Raw genomic sequence first — 18,735 nt, 5'->3', positions numbered from 1 at the left:
GTCAAAGACCTGAGTTGTTTCTTTCGGTGGGTTTAAGGTGTGGTGCTGGTGATGTGGTCTTTCTCAGAATGCAGCAAAGGTATCAGCCCGGAATGAACTACCTGGGAAGTGTCAGTGTCTATTATTTTCTTTTGAATCTTAGTAGAGGATCTAGGATGTTTTCATGAAGTACAATGCCATGTTCTATAATAGACTTTTTGTGATGTACTTGAATTTTAAGCCACACCCTCATAACTCTGGGCTTACCCTTACTGTGCTCAGGAATAATTCCTGGAAGTAGTTGGTGAAGCATATTCAATGAGCATGATCAAATTTGGGTCGATCATGTGCAAAGCAAGTACCTTACTGCTGTTCTATCTGTGCTGCCTTCTGGAAGACATTTCAAAACTACAGCATTCCTATTAAGATTATATTAATTGTATTTTATAAATATTGATGATGTTGATTAATTTTATTTATATAAAATAATTAAAAATAGAATATATTAAATTGAAAATTCAACATTTCAAAAATTCCCTTGTGAATTTTTCCAATTTATGTTGAGGCACCATGATTTACAATACTATCAAGAATAGAACTTTATGTATATAATGTTCTAGTACCACATTCTTCTCTAGTGTCACAGTCTCTCCACTATTGTCCTAGAGTTTCCTACCTCCCACCCACTCACTTTTGTAAACCAACTTCTTTAGACAATCTCCCAAGTTCTGTGTATTTTCACCATTTATTACTCTTACTGTGTTTTGTTTGTTTTTGCTGTTTTCGTTTTTGAACCACACACTGTATTCAGTACTTATTCATGACTTTGTGTTTTGGAATCACTCAGGGATCTGTGCTCAAGAATCATTACTGTGATACTTGGAAGAATATTTGTATGGTGGGGATCAAACCTGGATTTGCCATCTGTAGGGCAAGCAATCACCTTTCTTCTCTATCTCCCTCAATCCTCTTACTATGTTTCTTTATAGCCCACATATAAAAGAAATCATTCTGTATCTATCATTCACCTTTTGACTTCACTCATATTTATAGCCCCTAGTTCCATCCATGTAAAAGCCAGTTGCATGATTTTATCTTTTTTAATTTCTGGATAATATTTTATGTTTATATACAACAATTCCATTTTTCCTCTTCTGTTTTTGAATACTTGGGTTATTTCCAAATCATAAGTGAATAGTGCTTCCTTGAATACAGGAGAGCAAATGTATTTTGAAAACAGTGTGGAGCACTTGGGGTAGATCACAAAAAGAGAAATTTCTTTTTAGACCTACTTTTTATTATTTGCTTAGAAGTTGCTCTTTGATTTTCAGATACTTGGGGATTATCATATATGTCTTAAATATCTTGCTGCTGATTTTTTTTTTATGTGGGGTATTGTTTTCAAGCAATGCCTGAGAACCACTTCTGGTGATACTTGGCCTTCTAGTCATAGTTCCTTGCTAGAGCCCAGGGATGGATGCAGTGCTGCTGATACATAGTGGTTCTGCTGATACATAGTGGTTTTGAAAACTAACAGAATTACACTGGCGGTGCTGGTAGAAAGAACCTCTGTGACCGCACCCACTAACAATCAGTAAAACTGCTGGGCAACATCCAGAGATTATGCTTGGGAATTCAAACTGGATCCCCCTACAGTCTTCTAAGTCCTGATTTAGAATTTAAGTTTTGAGAAATATTTAATGATGTTAATTATGTGAAAAGGTTTAGAGTAAAATAATCTTAATTTTTATGTGACTTGGAAAATCTGTGTGATGTGTGCATATCTTGAGAATTAGTACATGTCTTGCTGTTGTTAACGTAGAGTTCTATAACTATTACTGTCTCAAGTTGTTTGAAAATACTGTTAAAGTCTTGTCTCGGGTTTTCTAAATGGTTAAATTGTTCAGACAAAGAATTTAAGCTTCAATATTAATTTCTTTTTTAAATCAGAAATAAAATCCTTAAAAATCAGTTGGTTCCCTTGCTATCAAGACTTTTTTCATACCTTTTGATAAAAAAATATCTTAAAAGCTGGTAGATTTTTAACAAATTAGTATACTAAGATCAAATTTAAGTTTGAAGTGGGGTTCCTTAGAGATTAGTAGAAATCACTGTTAGATTTAGATGGGAAAATCTCTGAATTTCCCCTTGTTATTCTCATGCTAATATACTTATTTAATAAAGAAGACTCATGACCAAATCTATGTTCACTTAAAAGACAACTCTAATTATAAAGTCATGACATGAATCTTAGATTCTAATGGTCTCCATCCTTAGCATGAAAGCGCATTAAAGAACTATGTATTTTTAATCAGTCTATGGAGGAAAACAACCAATGTTTTGAAATAATTTTGTTTTGTTTTTGTTTTGCTTTTTTGTTTTTCAGGCCACACCTGTTTGGTGCTCAGGGATTACTCCTGGCTAAGCGCTCAGAAATTGCCCCTGGCTTGGGGGGACTATATGGGACGCCAGGGGATCGAACCGCGGTCCTTCCTTGGCTAGCGCTTGCAAGGCAGACACCTTACCTCTAGCGTCACCTCGCCGGCCCCTGAAATAATTTTGTATCGTACAAATCATCTTTTTATTTATATAAATTCACATGTATATTATTTCTTGGCATTTCATATTTTTCTTCCTACAGACCCCACGTGATTTATGCTAGATTTAGTGTTGAATCTATGCAATTTGTTTTAATTTTGTTCTTAAAAATGTATTGTTCTGAGGGGTAGTACAGTGGTAGGCCATTTGCCTTGCATGTGGCTAACCTCGGATGGACCATGGTTCGATATCCCTGAGTCCCATATGGTCCCCCGAGCCAGGAGTGATTTCTGCATGCAGAGCCAGGAGTAACCTCTAAGTGTCACCGTGTGTGGTGCAAAAACCAAAAAAAAAAAAAAAAAAGTATTGTTCTTTTTAGCATCTTGTTTATGAAGATAAACTTACATGCTAATTTTATAGGTAACATCTTATTTATAACCTATTCTTTTGGTATGTTGAAAATAAGTATAAATCAGAAATTAATAACAATTTAAAATTTTTTCTGTAATAACTATAACTCATATTTCATCATTTTACTTTTAGGTGGCTTGACAATTGATATTTTTCTTAGGTGTGAGTTCTATATATTGCTCTTATATAACTAAGTTCATACATATAGTACAATAAATAGGATTTATATTAAAGTGATTGTCAAACTAAAAAGCATAATTTAGTAATGAGTAAAGAAAGCAATATATTTTATAAAGGAATGTTATGTTAAACTAGAATATTTCATATGTATGATTCAATAGATTTATTTCTGGAGATTTTAACTTAAAATCACATTTATTTTCTTCTTACAATATCTAGAGCATGATGCCTATTTGAGAGATATTATAGAATTACGATGGCATATTGACAATAAAACCAGAAAAGTTAAATACCTTCAAGAGCAAAAGGAAAATTTAGAAAAATACAATGCACAAATTCAAGCAGACATAGATTACATGCAAAATCAAACTCCTTTGTTGATGGAAAAGCAGCGTTATGAATTTAGCACCTTACAGGATCACTATAAAAAGAAATATGAGGTAAATGATTAAATGAATGAATATGCATTTTAATTTATTTATGATCATTTTAAGTTGAAGTAACATTATTTTACAATGTTGTATGTATTTTTAAATTAGTGATAGTGTTACCTATGCATACCACCAAATCCTTCTATCACTATCCATAGGACACTTTCCTTAGATACCACATCTTTCCTCCCCAACACCTTTGGTGTCCTCAATTTTGTCTAGAATTTAAGTATTTATCAAACATTATCACAGTCAGATTACTGTGCCAAGAACTGGATTCAGGACTATTCATCATATAATAGAGTTATACTGTTTAGATCTTATGCTATAAATACTTACTTAACATTTGTGTATCTATTTCTGCATTTATAAAATGAATAGATCTTGGGGCCAGAGCAATAGCACAAAGGTAAGGATTTTGCCTTGCATGCAGCCAACACAGGATGGACCCAGGTTCGAATCCAGGTATCTCATATGGTCTCCTGAGCGACTTCTGAGAGCAGAATCAGTCTCTTGAGTGCTGCCAGGTGTGTGACCCAACAACCAAAAAATAAACAAACAAAATATGATCTTAGCAGTGACCACATGACATTTATTAAGATTTAGAAACTTTAGATTTAGAAAGGTAGAACTTTTCATACATTAGTAGTTCTTAATATTAGTAGAAAAAACCTTTTTTGTTGTTGTTGTTTTTTTTGGGCCACACCCAGTGATGCTCAGGGTTTATTCCTGGCTATGCACTCAGAAATCGCTCTTGGCTTGGGAAATTATAGGGAACACTGGGGATCGAACCCACATCCATCCTGGGTCAGCTGTGTACAAGGCAAACGCCCTACCGCTGCATTATCACTCCGCCCCAAGTAGAAAGATTTTTGACTTTGAAATAATAGTGGGAAGTCAACACATTTCTTTAAAGACATTACCTCAAATTCCTGATTATTCCCTGGTACTGATGTACTCATAAAACATTTTGTGCATGTGCACTTGGACACCCACACACAAACCAGGATCCTGTGCTGCTCGGAACTATAATCCTGGATCTAGAGGGTCCACTCAGGTGATGCTGAAGTCCTGCAAGGCTGTACCTGGCTTATTTGGGGAACCGTGCAGTGTCAGGGACCATTCTGGGTTCCATGCATGTAAGGTACATACCCTGTAGCACTATCTCCCCAGCCCAGTACATTTCTTTTTTAATTTTTGTTTCAAGAAACAATTATTGTTGCTACAAATAAGTAAAAATTTATGGATGTAAAATTGCATTTTCCCAATGTTACTTAATTACAAAATACTCCTTAAAGTTGTATTCTTCTGCATGTTGTGTGCTTGTGATTTATGTAGATATGTGCTATATAAATTATTATTTTTTTTTTTTGGTTTTTGGGCCACACCCGGTAACGCTCAGGGGTTACTCCTGGCTATGTGCTCAGAAGTTGCTCCTGGCTTGGGGGACCATATGGGACGCCGGGGGATCGAACCGTGGTCCGTCCAAGGCTAGCACAGGCAAGGCAGGCAGGCACCTTACCTCTAGCGCCACCGCCCGGCCCCTATAAATTATTTTAAAGAATTTGAATATTCTCAAACATGACTAAAAGATGATTCTTACAACTAGGTTTAAACAAATGTTTTTGAATGCTGAATAATTGAATAACTGACAATTGACTGGAGCAATAGCACAGCGGATAGGGCATTTGCCTTCCATGTGGCTGACCCAGGTTTGATCCCTGGCAACCCATATGGTCCTCCAAGCCTGTCAGAAGTAATTTTGAAGTGCAGAGCCAGGAGTAACCCCTGAGTATCACTGTATGTGGCCCCAAAACTAAAAATAGAAAGATAAAATATGTATCAATTGAATAAATAATTGATAAGAATATGTTCAGGGCCACAGCAATAGTATAGTGGATAGGGTGATTTTCTTGCATGCGGTCATACCAGATTCAATGACCGGCATCTCATAAGGTCTCTTTATTCTGATAGAAGTAATTCCTTAACGAAGGAATAACCATTGAACATTGCTAGGTGCCAACATCCATTCCTGAATAAATGGGCCTGAACCAGAGTTGCCCTGAGGATTAAGAAAACAAGACAGATTTAAGAGAAAAAAGCATGTGTTCAGGGGAACTCCCAGCCTCTTAGACTAAAATTGAACTGTCTTCTACGTACAATATTTATTTGTTTGTTTGTTTATTGGCTTTGGGTCAGACCTGTTTGATGCTCAGTGGTTACTCCCGGCTATGCGCTCAGAAATTACATCTGACTTGAGGGGACCATATGGGACACTGGGGGATGGAACCGTGGTCCATCCTAGGCTAGCACTTGCACCTCTAGCACCACCTCTCCGGCCCCACACACAGTATTTATCATTCAAGAAAAATCAACACAGGAGGGAGACCAGATATCTATCTAATGTTAATCAAGCGTAAGTGGATCTTTATGTCTCAAAAGGTTTTTTTGTTTTGTCTTGTTTTGTTTTGTTTTTTGTTTGTTTGTTTGTTTTTTGGAAGAGGAAGCTAATGTAAAGTCTCTGTGGTCGTCTTCCTGGTGAGAAAAGGCAGAACAAAATGGTGAACACAGGATCCCTATCTGCAGTGTGTTCCCAGAGGGTGCTGACTTTTCAGTAATTTAGAAATTAAAAGCCCTTAGATCACCCTTTTCTTACCCTCTCCTTGGACTATCAATTCTCTAGTAAAATTTATTTATTTCTTTGATGCCTTCATATTTGACAGCCTGGTATAGTTCAAAGATCCAAAACAAAAAAAAAATAAAAAAGAAGTTGGACTGGGCCCAGAGAGATAGCACAGCGGCATTTGCCTTGCAAGCAGCCGATCCAGGACCAAAGGTGGTTGGTTCGATTCCCGGTGTCCCATATGTTTCCCCGTGCCTGCCAGGAGCTATTTCTGAGCAGCCAGCCAGGAGTAAACCCTGAGCACCGCCGGGTTGTGGCCCAAAAACCAAAGGAAAAAAAAAAAGTTGGACTTAATAATATAAAAATAAAAGGATGCTCTGTCTAGAGATAAGATTGGTTATTTCCCCAGGTCTGAAAACTTTACATTAATCAAGTCTGAAAGCTTAACATTAATCATATTTTTCTCTGTAACTTGAACACACAAAAATTATTCTTTTGTGCCTGCCACTTAAATGATTGAGGTCATAACCTGAAATTTAAATAATTATGCTTGGAGAATTTTGGGAAGTTAAAGAACATAGGATATTATTACTAAAATTAGAAAGATTAAGTTACTTAGCGTGGTAATATTTACTGAAGCCCTACAAGCATCTTGATAGCTTCTGAAAACAGTTGAGTGGTTATTAGGCCTGAATGAAGTATGTATCAAGTTTTGTTTTATTCTGCTCTCTTTATTCTGTTTGAAGATACCCAGGTCAGAGCCCTGCCAATGTAATCTTATTGCTTTAAAAAAAAAGGCAACACAAAACAGACAAAAACCAAAAACAAAACTTTTAGCCAGTATACTTGAAATCAAATTCATAAAAATAAAACTTCTTCATATTCTACAGGCAACTCAGACCCTGAAGCTACAAAAATACTATCTATTCTGACCTCCAAGAAATTATTTTATAAATGATTTTGCCTCAAAATAAAACCCTGTTTCCTAGAAACAAGACAATGCAATGACTATCAGGTGCCACTTCTGTTATACTTCACAAAGTGAGCATCGTGGAATTTTATATTATCCATTGCTTTTCTTCCTTTAACATCAGCACTTAAATTTCCTAAACTTTTTCTTTACTTAAGTATCACATTTATTTAATATATCAACCTAATATATCTATTAATCTGCATAGATCTGTGTCTGCAAGTAATAGGCCAGTCGATAGGCCTATCCAGTGGATAGCATTGCCTTGCATGCTGATAACTCAAATTTGATCCCCAGCATTCTTATGGTTCCTCGAATCCTGCCAGATATGATCCTTGAATGCAGAGCTAGGAGTAAGGCCTGAGCATGGCTGAATGTGATCCAACCCCTCCTCCCAATAATAATATTAAATGCGTAGAACTACACTTGTATCCATAGTAAAAATCTTTTACACGGGGCCGGAGAGGTGGCGCTAGAGGTAAGGTGTCTGCCTTGCAAGCACTAGCCAAGGAAGGACCGCGATTTGATTCCCCGGCGTCCCATATGGTTCCCCCAAGCCAGGGGCAATATCTGAGCACTTAGCCAGGAGCATCAAAAGGGTGTGGCCCAAAAAACAAAAAAAAATCTTGTACAGGTTATTGACACTTAAACTCTTTAATTTATGCTAAGCTATTCTAAATATTAAAGAAAAATTTTTTTCGAGGAAAAAACGCCTCATATTAGTGTAACATTGAGTCAGTGGAAAGAGTACTTCTCAATATGTAGTGTCTTATATAAAAACCCTTTCTGATACCTTTCCAAGTGGACAGAGACCTGTGGTTCAGCCACACCACTAAAACTACCCTTGTAGAATGCCTGTCTCAAATACAGGCAGGGAGGAAGAGGAGGAGGGAGATGAGAGACATTGTGGTAAGCTCATCACATAGAGTGATGAGTGCAGTTGCAGAGATGACTACACTGAAAACTATCATAACAATGTGAATGAATGAGGGAAGTAGAAAGCCTGTCTCGAGTACAGGTGTAGGGGGGTGGGGAGGAGGGAGATCTGGGAAATTGGTGGTGGGAATGTTGCACCGGTGAAGGGGGGTGCTCTTTACATGACTGTAATCATACAACTATAATCATGTTTGTAATCACGGTGTTTAAATAAAGATAAAGAAAAAAAATGTTGCACTGGTAACAGGTGGGGGGGAGGGGTGTTCTTTTTATGACTGAAGCCCAACTACAATCTTGGTGCTTAAATAAAGATATTATTTTTAAAAGAGAAAGAAGAAAGTTATAATTTGATAGTAAAACCAATAAACGAAATATGAATACTTATAATGAAATCATAAGGGTTATTACCTTAGTTAAATAGTGTGTGGGTAAAAATATTGTGTTTTGTTTTTAGTAGCATAGCTTGGTTGTTTACATTTTTTGTTTTGTTTTTGGATCTTACCGCTCACGCAATCATTCCAGCCTCGGTTGTTAACATTATTTTTGGATAACTTTTATACATCCTTAGTATTGATGCTTTTCCTAAAAGGTTAAGCTGAAAATTTCTTAAATCAACAGTAAACTTAGGGAGTGGTGGCACAAGTGGTAGGGCATCTGCCCTGCACACGCTAACCTAGAATGAACTGTGGTTCAATTCCTCCCTCCCCCCTCGATATCCCATATGGTATCCTGAGCCAGGTGCGATTTCTGAACAAATAGCCAGGAGTAACCCTTGAGCATCACCAGGTGTGGCCCCCAAACAAAAATAAACAATAAACTTATTATGGGAACAAAATTGGTGTAAAGAGATTTTGTTGTTGATTTTGGGCTACACCCATTGAAGTTCAAGGCTAACTCCAGGGTCTATGATAAGGGATCACTCCTGATGGTGTTTGGAGAGCCATATGCACTGCAGAGAATTGACTCTAGGTTTAGCTACATATAAGATAAGCCCCCAAGTGCCTACTCAATCTTTCAGGCACACCTCACTTACTAAGAGTTTGCTCCTGTCTCTACATTAAGTGTTCACTCCTGAAGGTGGTCTGAAACATATGAGTGCCAAAATCAAACCAAGGTTCAGCTGTGTGTAAGGCAAGCACCTTACTATCTCACCAGCTGTACTATCTCTCCAGCCCCCTATAAATAACATTATCTATTTCTATGTCATAACTTATCTGTGAGTTTTCTCTTTTATATTTCTAACTAGAGTTAAGCAAATATGTTAGCAAAATACCTTTTGTTTCAGGCAATGGAACTCTTTCAACTTGTGAATAATGAACTTCAAGAAGTTACAGAAAACTGTGAAGGTGCCAAATTGAAAGCTAAAAAAATGAAAGAACAAGTAGAAATAGATATTGATAATGGAGAATTAAGCTTACGAGCCTACAAGTAAGAATTTTCACAACTGTTCGTCTTCAGAATTAAAAATATAAATAAAACTTAACATATATTATAAAAATCAGATGAGCTTCATGATACCTATGTACTATATTGCTGTTATAGATGCATTAAATTATCCATTATAAACATGTAAACATATATGTGAATATATCACTAAAGTACAATTGCTTTGTCTTTTTTAAAGTTGTATTTAGTCAGCATAAATTATAAAGTCATTCAAGGTTAGGTTCCAGGTATACAGTATTTTAATACCAACCTTTCAACAGTGTTCACTTCCCTCCACCAATGTTCCCAGTTTCCCTCACACCCACAAACCCACCTTTATGATACAGACTTTTAAAATAAGTTATTGGCACTTTGGCTCTTGGTAACTGTTACTGATAGGATTTCATGATTTGTCACCTTTAAGTAGCCCCCTCTTTTGATCACTTCCCTTCATCATTGTTACTGTGTTTTTTTCCATTTTCAGCCCAGTCTCATCTTTCTTGGTAAGCTCCTGACTGAAGACCAACTCTCATAGAATTCATAGTGATTGTCCTTGGATATTTGTTATTCTCCTACCACATTTTTTATATGCTGCTTATGACAGAGATAATTATGTGTCAGTCTCTCTCCCCCTGAATAACATCACTTAGCATAATTGAAATTCCAAGACCAATCCTCATATATTAGGACAGCTATTCTGCAATATGTATATATTTGGTTTTTGGGCCACATTCGGCGGTGCTCAGGGGATACTCCTGGCTATCTGCTCAGAAATGGCCCTTGGCAGGCACCGGGGATCATATGGGATGCCAGGATTCGAACCAACCACTTTAGGTCCTGGGTTGGCTGCTTGCAAGGCAAACGCCACTGTGCTATCTCTCCGGCTCCTATTCTGCAATATTTTAAAAGATTTTCATATGTACTGCTAAATTGCTCATGAGTATAATGTAACTTGTTAATAATATGCAAAATTAATTATTTTCCAAAATGTTTAGATTGAGACACGTAAAAATCTATCAGTATTAGCTAGGAACAATCCATGTACTTATTTTAAATACATGTATATAACAAGATTTATTTAAAAATATATATACTCCTGGGGATGGAGTGCTATTATAGCAGGAAGGGTGCTTGCCTTTCACATTCAAACAAACTTGTTTCTTTTTTTTTTTTTTTTTTTTTTTTTTTGGTTTTTTGGGCCACACCCTGTGAGGCTCAGGGGTGACTCCTGGCTATGCGCTCAGAAGTTGCTCCTGGCTTCTTGGGGGACCATATGGGACGCCGGGGGATCGAACCGCGGTCCGTCCTAGGTTAGCGCAGGCAAGGCAGGCACCTTACCTCCAGCGCCACCGCCCGGCCCCACAAACTTGTTTCTTATGGTCCCAAAGACCTCCAGGAGTGACTCCTGGGAAACACTGAGTTCCAATGGGTGTGACTTAAAAACTAAATATATATATATACTCATATTTTATGTACATATATAGTTTTATGATATTGTTTTAAAATTATTTAATGTATTTTTATTTTATTATGTTATTCTTATTATTATTAATAATTAGATCACATATGTATCTCACTTTTTTGTGTTTTCTTTATCAATTAGTTAGATACGTAGTGTATCTATATTGTATGAAATAATATTTTATAGTATTCATAAATTAAATATTTGCTGTCCTTGCCTCACTGAATATCTGTATATATGTCCTCAATCACAAGTGGTAGCAAAACTCATGGCATTTTACTGAAAAAAAAATCCTTAAAAGTTTGAAGAACTGGTATCATAAACTTGTTCAGTAAATAGAAATAGTGACAACTAAAATAATACTTAGCTCACACATCAACTATACTGAGCAATTACTGCATTTTAGCCCAACTCTGTAATTTGTGTTCTGACTGGAATAATATCCTGAAATAGATACCATTATGAGAAGAAAAAGTAATTTCAAGAGAAGGACATTAACTATACTTACACCTTTTGAATGCTTATGTTCCACTTTGCATCTACCTGGTGTTTGGAAGAAGTCTCATAGGGAAACGTACTTTCTGCTCAATTATAAATAACTTTATTTATTACTGTTTTTACTTTTTCATTTCTATAGTGGAGCATTTTTCAGGTTTGATTTTTAACTACTTTTAATATAAATATTAGTCTCGAGAATCTGCAACAGTTCAATACACACAAATAGGTATTTATTCACTACTGTCATTTATTTTCTTATGAATATTTGTTTATTGCTCTACTTATTTATCTATTGAGTATTTTTTTGTTTTTATATCACATTGCCTTGGTGTACTTTGTTACACATCAGTAGTTTATTATATAAATTTTAAATAAATATGCCAATTTGTTACCTGTTTATAATTTCAAAAGTTAGTTATTTCTAAGTAGAGTGATAGGATAGTAGGCAGGTCACTTGCCTTGCATGCAGTCAACCTGGCTTCAATCCTAGACATCCTGCATAGCTTGTGAGTGCTGCCAGGAGTGATTTTTGAGTAGTCAGCCAGGAGTAACCCCTGAATATTGCCAATTTTGCCTCCCATGTAAATTTTATTTATTATTTTGACACATTGTCATTTTAATATGTATCAGTACACTAGATATATTGATCTTTATTTAAAATACTTTATATTTAAAATCTTTTTCTGACCATCAGATAAGATAAAACATTATGTAGTTGATCAAATGACACTTCTTTAAAGAAAGTTTTGTAGAAACAGAAAATTCTATGCAAGTACTTATTTTAAAAAAAAATTGGGGGCCAGAGAGATAGCACAGTGGGAGGGCATTTGTTTTGCAAGTAGCCAATCCAGGACTTGATGGTGGTTCAAATCCCTGTATCCCATATGGTCCCCATGCTTGCCAGGAGTGATCTCTGAGCAAAGAGCCAAGAGTAACCCTTGAGCGCTGCTGAGTGTGACCCAAAACATAAACCAAACCAAACCAAAACAAAACAAAACATTAGTTTTCCAAGATGCAGGTTCATATATTTTACATCTAAGACTGTGGGGAAGTAAAAACAAAGTCATCTGGGATTATATTAATGAGTAGAGTTTTCGTTTTTATGTCTTCCCTTCCTTCCTTCCTTCCTTCCTTCCTTCCTTCCTTCCTTCCTTCCTTCCTTCCTTCCTTCCTTCCTTCCTTCCTTCCTTCCTTCCTTCTTTCCTTCTTTCCTTCTTTCCTTCCTTCCTTCCTTCCTTCCTTTTTTCCTTCCTTCCTTCCTCCTTCCTTTCTTTTTTCCTTCCTTCCTTTATTTCCTCCTTCCTTCCTTTCTTTTTTCCTTCCTTCCTTCCTTCTTTCTTCCTTTTTTTCCTTCCTTCCTTTTTTCCTTCCTCCTTCCTTTTTTCCTTCCTCCTTCCTTCCTCCTTCCTTCCTTCCTTCCTTCCTTCCTTCCTTCCTTCCTTCCTTCCTTCCTTCCTTCCTTCCTTTTCCAAACAAATACTACACAATTGCAGAAACAAAGATTCTTCTATCTCTTACCTGAAATCAAATAAGAAATTAACCTATTTTTTCAAATTTACAAATAAAATGTTTTCTACAATTCTTTCTATTGGAAACAAGTACTAATCGTGAATTTGTCTTTGCTGTTTAAGTATTTAAGGGGTACTTTACAAGAAATGCTTTGAAATGTGCTAAGTTTTAGGAATAAATAGTTTTTTTGGAGTTGTTGTTTTTTGGGGTGGTTTTCAGCGTTTTCAGTGCTCAGGGGTTACTCCTGGCTCTATGCTCAGAAATTGCTCCTGGCAGGCTCTGGGGACTATATGGAATGCCAGGATTTGAACCAATGACCTTCTGCATGAAAGGCAAATGCCTTACCACCACGCTATCTCTCCAGCCCCAGGAATAAGTTGTTTGTATTGATATGTTTTAAGTTGGAAGCTAATATCAGTAAGCTGAAAGCTCATATCAATAAGTGGAAAAATTGACTATATTTTCTTCTTAGACGGGAGATAGAAAAGCTTGATTATATTATTACAATCTACTCAACATCAGCAGATACTATCTCTGTTAATATTGAGAAGGAAGAGGTGAAATTGAGTGACTCAGAGAAGATAAGCATGTCAGCGACAATGGAAATAACTACTTTGACAAATATGGTAAGTTTCCATTAAAAACACTAATTTTCATTTTATAGCATGACTATTAAATTTTACTATAGATAATAATTAAACAGCAGTCAATTTTCTTCTGTATTGTTTTAAAATCACTGCATTATAAATTTATCAAAAACAGCAACTGATGCTTTCCTCAAATTTTTCTGGTCAGTGGCTCAATGAATTTTTCTGATGCTTGTCTTCTAAAACTGAAATCAAGGTATCTACAACCTTTTAATTTCCTGAAGATTCCAGAGTAAATCTGTTTCCAAGTTCACCAAGCTTTGGGAAGACACTCTTCTTGTGGTGTTAGAGCCTAGTTAGTTTGTTTCCCTTAGTGCTAATATCCTGGAATCATTCTCAGTTTTCAGAGGTTTCCTGAAATCAATGGGTCTCTTCATCTTTAAATTATAATCTTTGGTTGAATGCTCATGTTTGGTACTAATTTGGTATCAACTCTTATGTTTCATCTTTACTGCTCTTTTCTTATTTAAAACAATAAAAAAATTATTGAGAAAACCATCTTTATCTCGCATCCACTTGGAAGACTAATTTATTCTAAGTTAACCTTAGTAAAGCCATAGCTCTCTGATTACAGCTTAGGTCTCATGTTTTCATTGTTGCTGAATTTGAACTTTGGATCTATTATACCTGTTTCCCACATCACTAAAATAACTAAAGCCTTGACACTTGTTACTCCATTATGTCCCTTTTTTGCCTACCTCCTTCTCACCTTAATTTCTTTTCTTCTCTGTCCTCCCTATTATGCATCCCTTCTTTACTACATTACATTTCCTTATACAATTACTCTTTATACCACGGGTAAGTGAAATAATCTTGGCAATGGGGAAACAATGTAAGGCAACAGCAAGCATATAGAATGAAGATGGCAGCTCTAATGACCTGAAAAGTACCAACCAACTAGTTATCCTCTCAGATAAGGTGTTTAGAGAAGAAATATGGAGAATGTTCATAGAACTCAAAGAAAGCATTGATTGAGCTAAACAGACCACAAGATAGAAATCAGAAAACTCCAATCTGAAACAGCAGGGCTGAAAATCTCGGTAAATGAAATAAAAACCTCAATGGAAAGCTCTTGAACAGAGTAACAGCAGGTGAGGATAGAATCAGTGAGCTGGAAGATGAGATGCTAAACAATTTCATACCGCAGAAAATCAGAAAAGAACCTTAAAGCAGATGATCAAACAATGGAATAACTGTTCAAAAAATGTGAACAGATGAAATAGAAGTCTTTGGTAAACTCAACAGAAACAACATAAGAATCATTGGAGTCCAAGAGATCCAGAAAGAAAATAAGAGGATTTGGAGGAAGAGTGAAAAGAGGAAGAGGAGGAGGGGAAGGAAAGAAGAAGAAGAAGAAGAAGAAGAAGAAGAAGAAGAAGAAGAAGAAGAAGAAGAAGAAGAAGAAGAAGGAAGAGGAGGAGGAGGAGGAAGAAGAGGAGGAGGGGGGGAGGAAAGAAGAAGAAGAGGAAGAGGAAGAGAAGGAGGAGAAAAAGGAGAAGGAGGAAGAAGGAGGAGGACAAAGTAGAAGGAAGAAGAGGAAGAAGAAGAGGAGGGAGGAGGAAGAGGGGAAGAAGAAAAAGGGGAGAAAGAAGAGAAGGAGAGGAAGAAGAGAAAAAAGAGAAAGAAGAAAGGGAGTAAGAAGAGAAGAAATAAGAAGAGAAGAGAAAAGAGAAAAAAGATGCAGAGGAGACTAGGATGTGGTTCAATTTGTAGAGCAGATGACTTATAGATGTCAATGCCTAGATTTGATCACAGATGATCTTGTGTTCATGCTCTAATATTCTCACAACCTGTATGAATTTGTGTATATATGTATGTATAAAATATGTGATATACTTATGTGTGCACACATCTGAGAAAGCAACTGTGTTAAAAAAATTTAAGGCCACGGGTCTAATCCTAGAAACTGAGTGCATCCTTTTCCCAGACCATCTATGTCAGCAAGCATGACCAGCACTACGTATTGTGTGAGGCCCACAATCAACAACAATATTTTTGTTTAAAAACAACTAAACAAGTAATTGTTGATGTCAATGGAATGCTCTAAGATGTGTTATATATACACAATGGAATATTACACAGACACAAGGAAAAACAACATCATAAAATGTGATGCAAACTGGTTGGAATTGGAAGACATTATATTGAATAAATTAAAAGAGAAGAACACTAATAAACACAAGATTATTTTGTTTTTTTATTTTATATAAATTTTTGATTATTTTATATAAGTTGTTTTACTATTTTGTAGTGTGGGTTATTTGTTGTTTCTTGTTTTTTTTTTTATTTTTGGGGGGCACACCCAGTGACACTCAGGGGTTACTCTGGCTATGCAATCAGAAATTGCTCCTGGCTTGGGGAACCATATGGGACGTCAGGGAATTGAACCACGGTCCTTCCTAGGCTAGCGCCAGCAAGGCAGACACTGACTTCTCCACGCTACCACTCCAGCCCCTGTCGTGTGATTTTTAATACATGTTGTGGTGGGGTTCATGGGCTAGAAGAAGCGCACAACCAAGAAAAAATGGAACCAGCTGCAATCCTCTAGCTCCACCTGTATTGGGTGGAGACAGCTTACTGGTGTTGAGCCATAAAGAAATTATTTGCTGCTGTATCCTGGCTGCCAAAACCAGGAAAGCAGTGGCTTTGAACTTTTTAATGGTAGGAGATGCATTTTTTATATTTCTGAATAACTTGCACAGTTCTTGTGCCATGCTAGGTAAATAAAAGACTATTGGTAAATGAGTTAACTAATTAATAGACATAGGAAAGGAAAGAAAGAAAGAAAGAAAGAAAGAAAGAAAGAAAGAAAGAAAGAAAGAAAGAAAGAAAGAAAGAAAGAAAGAAAGAAAGAAAGAAAGAAAGAAAGAAAGAAAGAAAAAGAAAGAAAGAAAGAAAGAAAAGAAAGAAAGAAAAGAAAGAAAGAAAGAGAAAAAGAGAGGAAGGAAGGACAGAAGGAGAGGAGAGAAAGAAGAAAGAATGAACGAATGAAAGAAAGAAAGAAGGAAAGAAAGAAAAACAAAGAAAAACAGAAAGAAGGAAGAAAAAGAAAGAAAAAAGAAGAAAGAAGAAAAAGAAGAAAGAAAAGAAAGAGAAAGTAAAAAGAAAGGAAAAGAAAGAAAGAAAAAAGAAAGAAAGAGAAAAAGAGAGGAAGGAAGGAAGAAAGAAAGATGAAAGAAAGAAAGAAGAAAGAAAGAAAGAAAGAAAAAAGAAAAAGAAGAAAGAAAGAGAAAGAAAGAAAGAGAAAGAAAGAAAGAAGAAAGAAAGAAAAGAAAGAAAGAAAGAAAGAAAGAAAGAAAGAAAGAAAGAAAGAAAGAAAGAAAGAAAGAAAGAAAGAAAGAAAGAAAGAAAGAAAGAAAGAAAGAAAAAGAATTTCAGAAAAAGACAATTTTAAATTAATACTGTGAGGCATAAAATAACTGGGTAAGATAGATTATATTCATTCTTCAAAAATCTTTGTGTTTTGGGGGATTTTTTCGATGTTTTAATTTTGAGCCACACCCAAAAGCACTTACTACTATACTATTTACTCACTATACTATTGCTTTGTCCCCCCAAGAAATTTTTGTGTTTAACTTGATTTATGTGTTTAATTGATTTCTTTCATTGCATTTCTACTTAAAATTATTTCTAGCCAAGCTTTTATCACTTAAATGAAATACTTCTAATGGATTTTATTTTTCCCATTCTTCTCTCAGAAAGTTTGCTGAAATTGATTAGAAAACTATGATTTAAAATTACATTTTTTGTGTGTGTGTGTGTGTTTTTTTTTGGGTCACACCCGGCAGTGCTCAGGGGTTACTCCTGGCTTCATGCTCAGAAATTGCTCCTGGCAGGCACGGGAGACCATATGGGACGCCGGGATTCGAACCGATGACCTTCTGCATGAAAGGCAAACGCCTTACCTCCATGCTATCTCTCCGGCCCCTTGTATGGGGAGGAAGGAGATGGGGGTCATTGGTGGTGGGAAGGTTGCATTAGTGAAGGGCGTTTATTTCTTATGACTGAAACCCAAGTACAAACATGTTTGTAACCATGGTGCTTAAATAAAGATATAATAAAAATAAAAGAAATAGAATTATATTGTAGTATACTTTATCAAAACTGTCTGCACTGGCTTTCGGGTGCTCAAGATCCACTTACGTTGATTTTCAATCTGGTGATGCTTGACTCAGCACTACGTGGTTCAGCACTACTTGAGCCCAGTAGAGGTATCAGGGGCTGTGGGAGCCTCGAGCGCTATGTTACTTTGTTGACCTTGCTAGTTGCAATAAAAATCAAACCCATTCTTTAATTATTCCTTATGCTTTTCAACAAACTTCCTTCCTTCCTTCCTTCCTTCCTTCCTTCCTTCCTTCCTTCCTTCCTTCCTTCCTTCCTTCCTTCCTTCCACCTTCCTTCCTTCCTTCCTTCCTTCCTTCCTTCCTTCCTTCCTTCCTTCCTTCCTTCCTTCCTTCCTTCCTTCCTTCCTTCCTTCCTTCCTTCCTTCCTTCCTTCCAGTTTCTTTCTTTTGTTCATTCAATTTCTTTCTTTCATTGGGTATGTTAGCATATACAATCTAGTTCTTATGATTTTAGATGAACACTTATTTTAATCTTATTAAAAATCCCTTGTTCTAAAGTTTTATTTCTGACATACTATATCTGAAATATATTGATGCTTTGCCTCATATTTATGATCTATTTCCTTAGATTTTTTAAAATTTAAGGTAGATAATTCGTGGGGGGTGAAGAGCAATAGCACAATAGGTAGGGCATTTTCCTACATATGGCTGACCTGGGTTCAATCCTTAGCATCCCAGATGGACCACTGAGTACTGCTAGGAATAACCCCTGAGCATTACCAGGTATGGTCCAAAACCCCAAAATAAATAAAATAGTTAATTGGACAGTTAAATCCAACACCAAACTTTCAGAGAAAAATTCTAGAATAGTTTAAAACTTATAGAAAATGTATGTAAACTTATTATGTAATACATTTTAGTCTGGAGAATACTTCTGTTATTTTCACCTTAATTTATTGAAGTGCATTATATTTGTTTAAATGTATTAATTTTGCAAAATAGTTTTATGTATTCTTATTATATTTTATGTTGTTTATTTTGTTATTTGAGCATTGTAGACTTC

General features: G+C 36.0%; 1 protein-coding gene across 1 annotated transcript in view; it reads left to right on the top strand.

Moving 5' to 3' along the window:
* CCDC178 (coiled-coil domain containing 178) overlaps window positions 1–18,735 on the top strand; it is a 323,190-nt gene that overhangs the window by 18,693 nt on the left and 285,762 nt on the right. The window contains exons 6-8 of the mRNA XM_049770918.1: window positions 3,328–3,548; window positions 9,354–9,496; window positions 13,435–13,588. Of these exons, the coding sequence (XP_049626875.1) occupies window positions 3,328–3,548; window positions 9,354–9,496; window positions 13,435–13,588 (518 nt within the window). The remainder of the gene's footprint in view (window positions 1–3,327; window positions 3,549–9,353; window positions 9,497–13,434; window positions 13,589–18,735) is intronic.

The sequence above is a fragment of the Suncus etruscus genome, chromosome 3 (assembly GCF_024139225.1).
Source record: "Suncus etruscus isolate mSunEtr1 chromosome 3, mSunEtr1.pri.cur, whole genome shotgun sequence".
Lineage (NCBI taxonomy): Eukaryota > Metazoa > Chordata > Mammalia > Eulipotyphla > Soricidae > Suncus > Suncus etruscus.
This window is presented reverse-complemented; position numbering and strand designations above follow the sequence as displayed.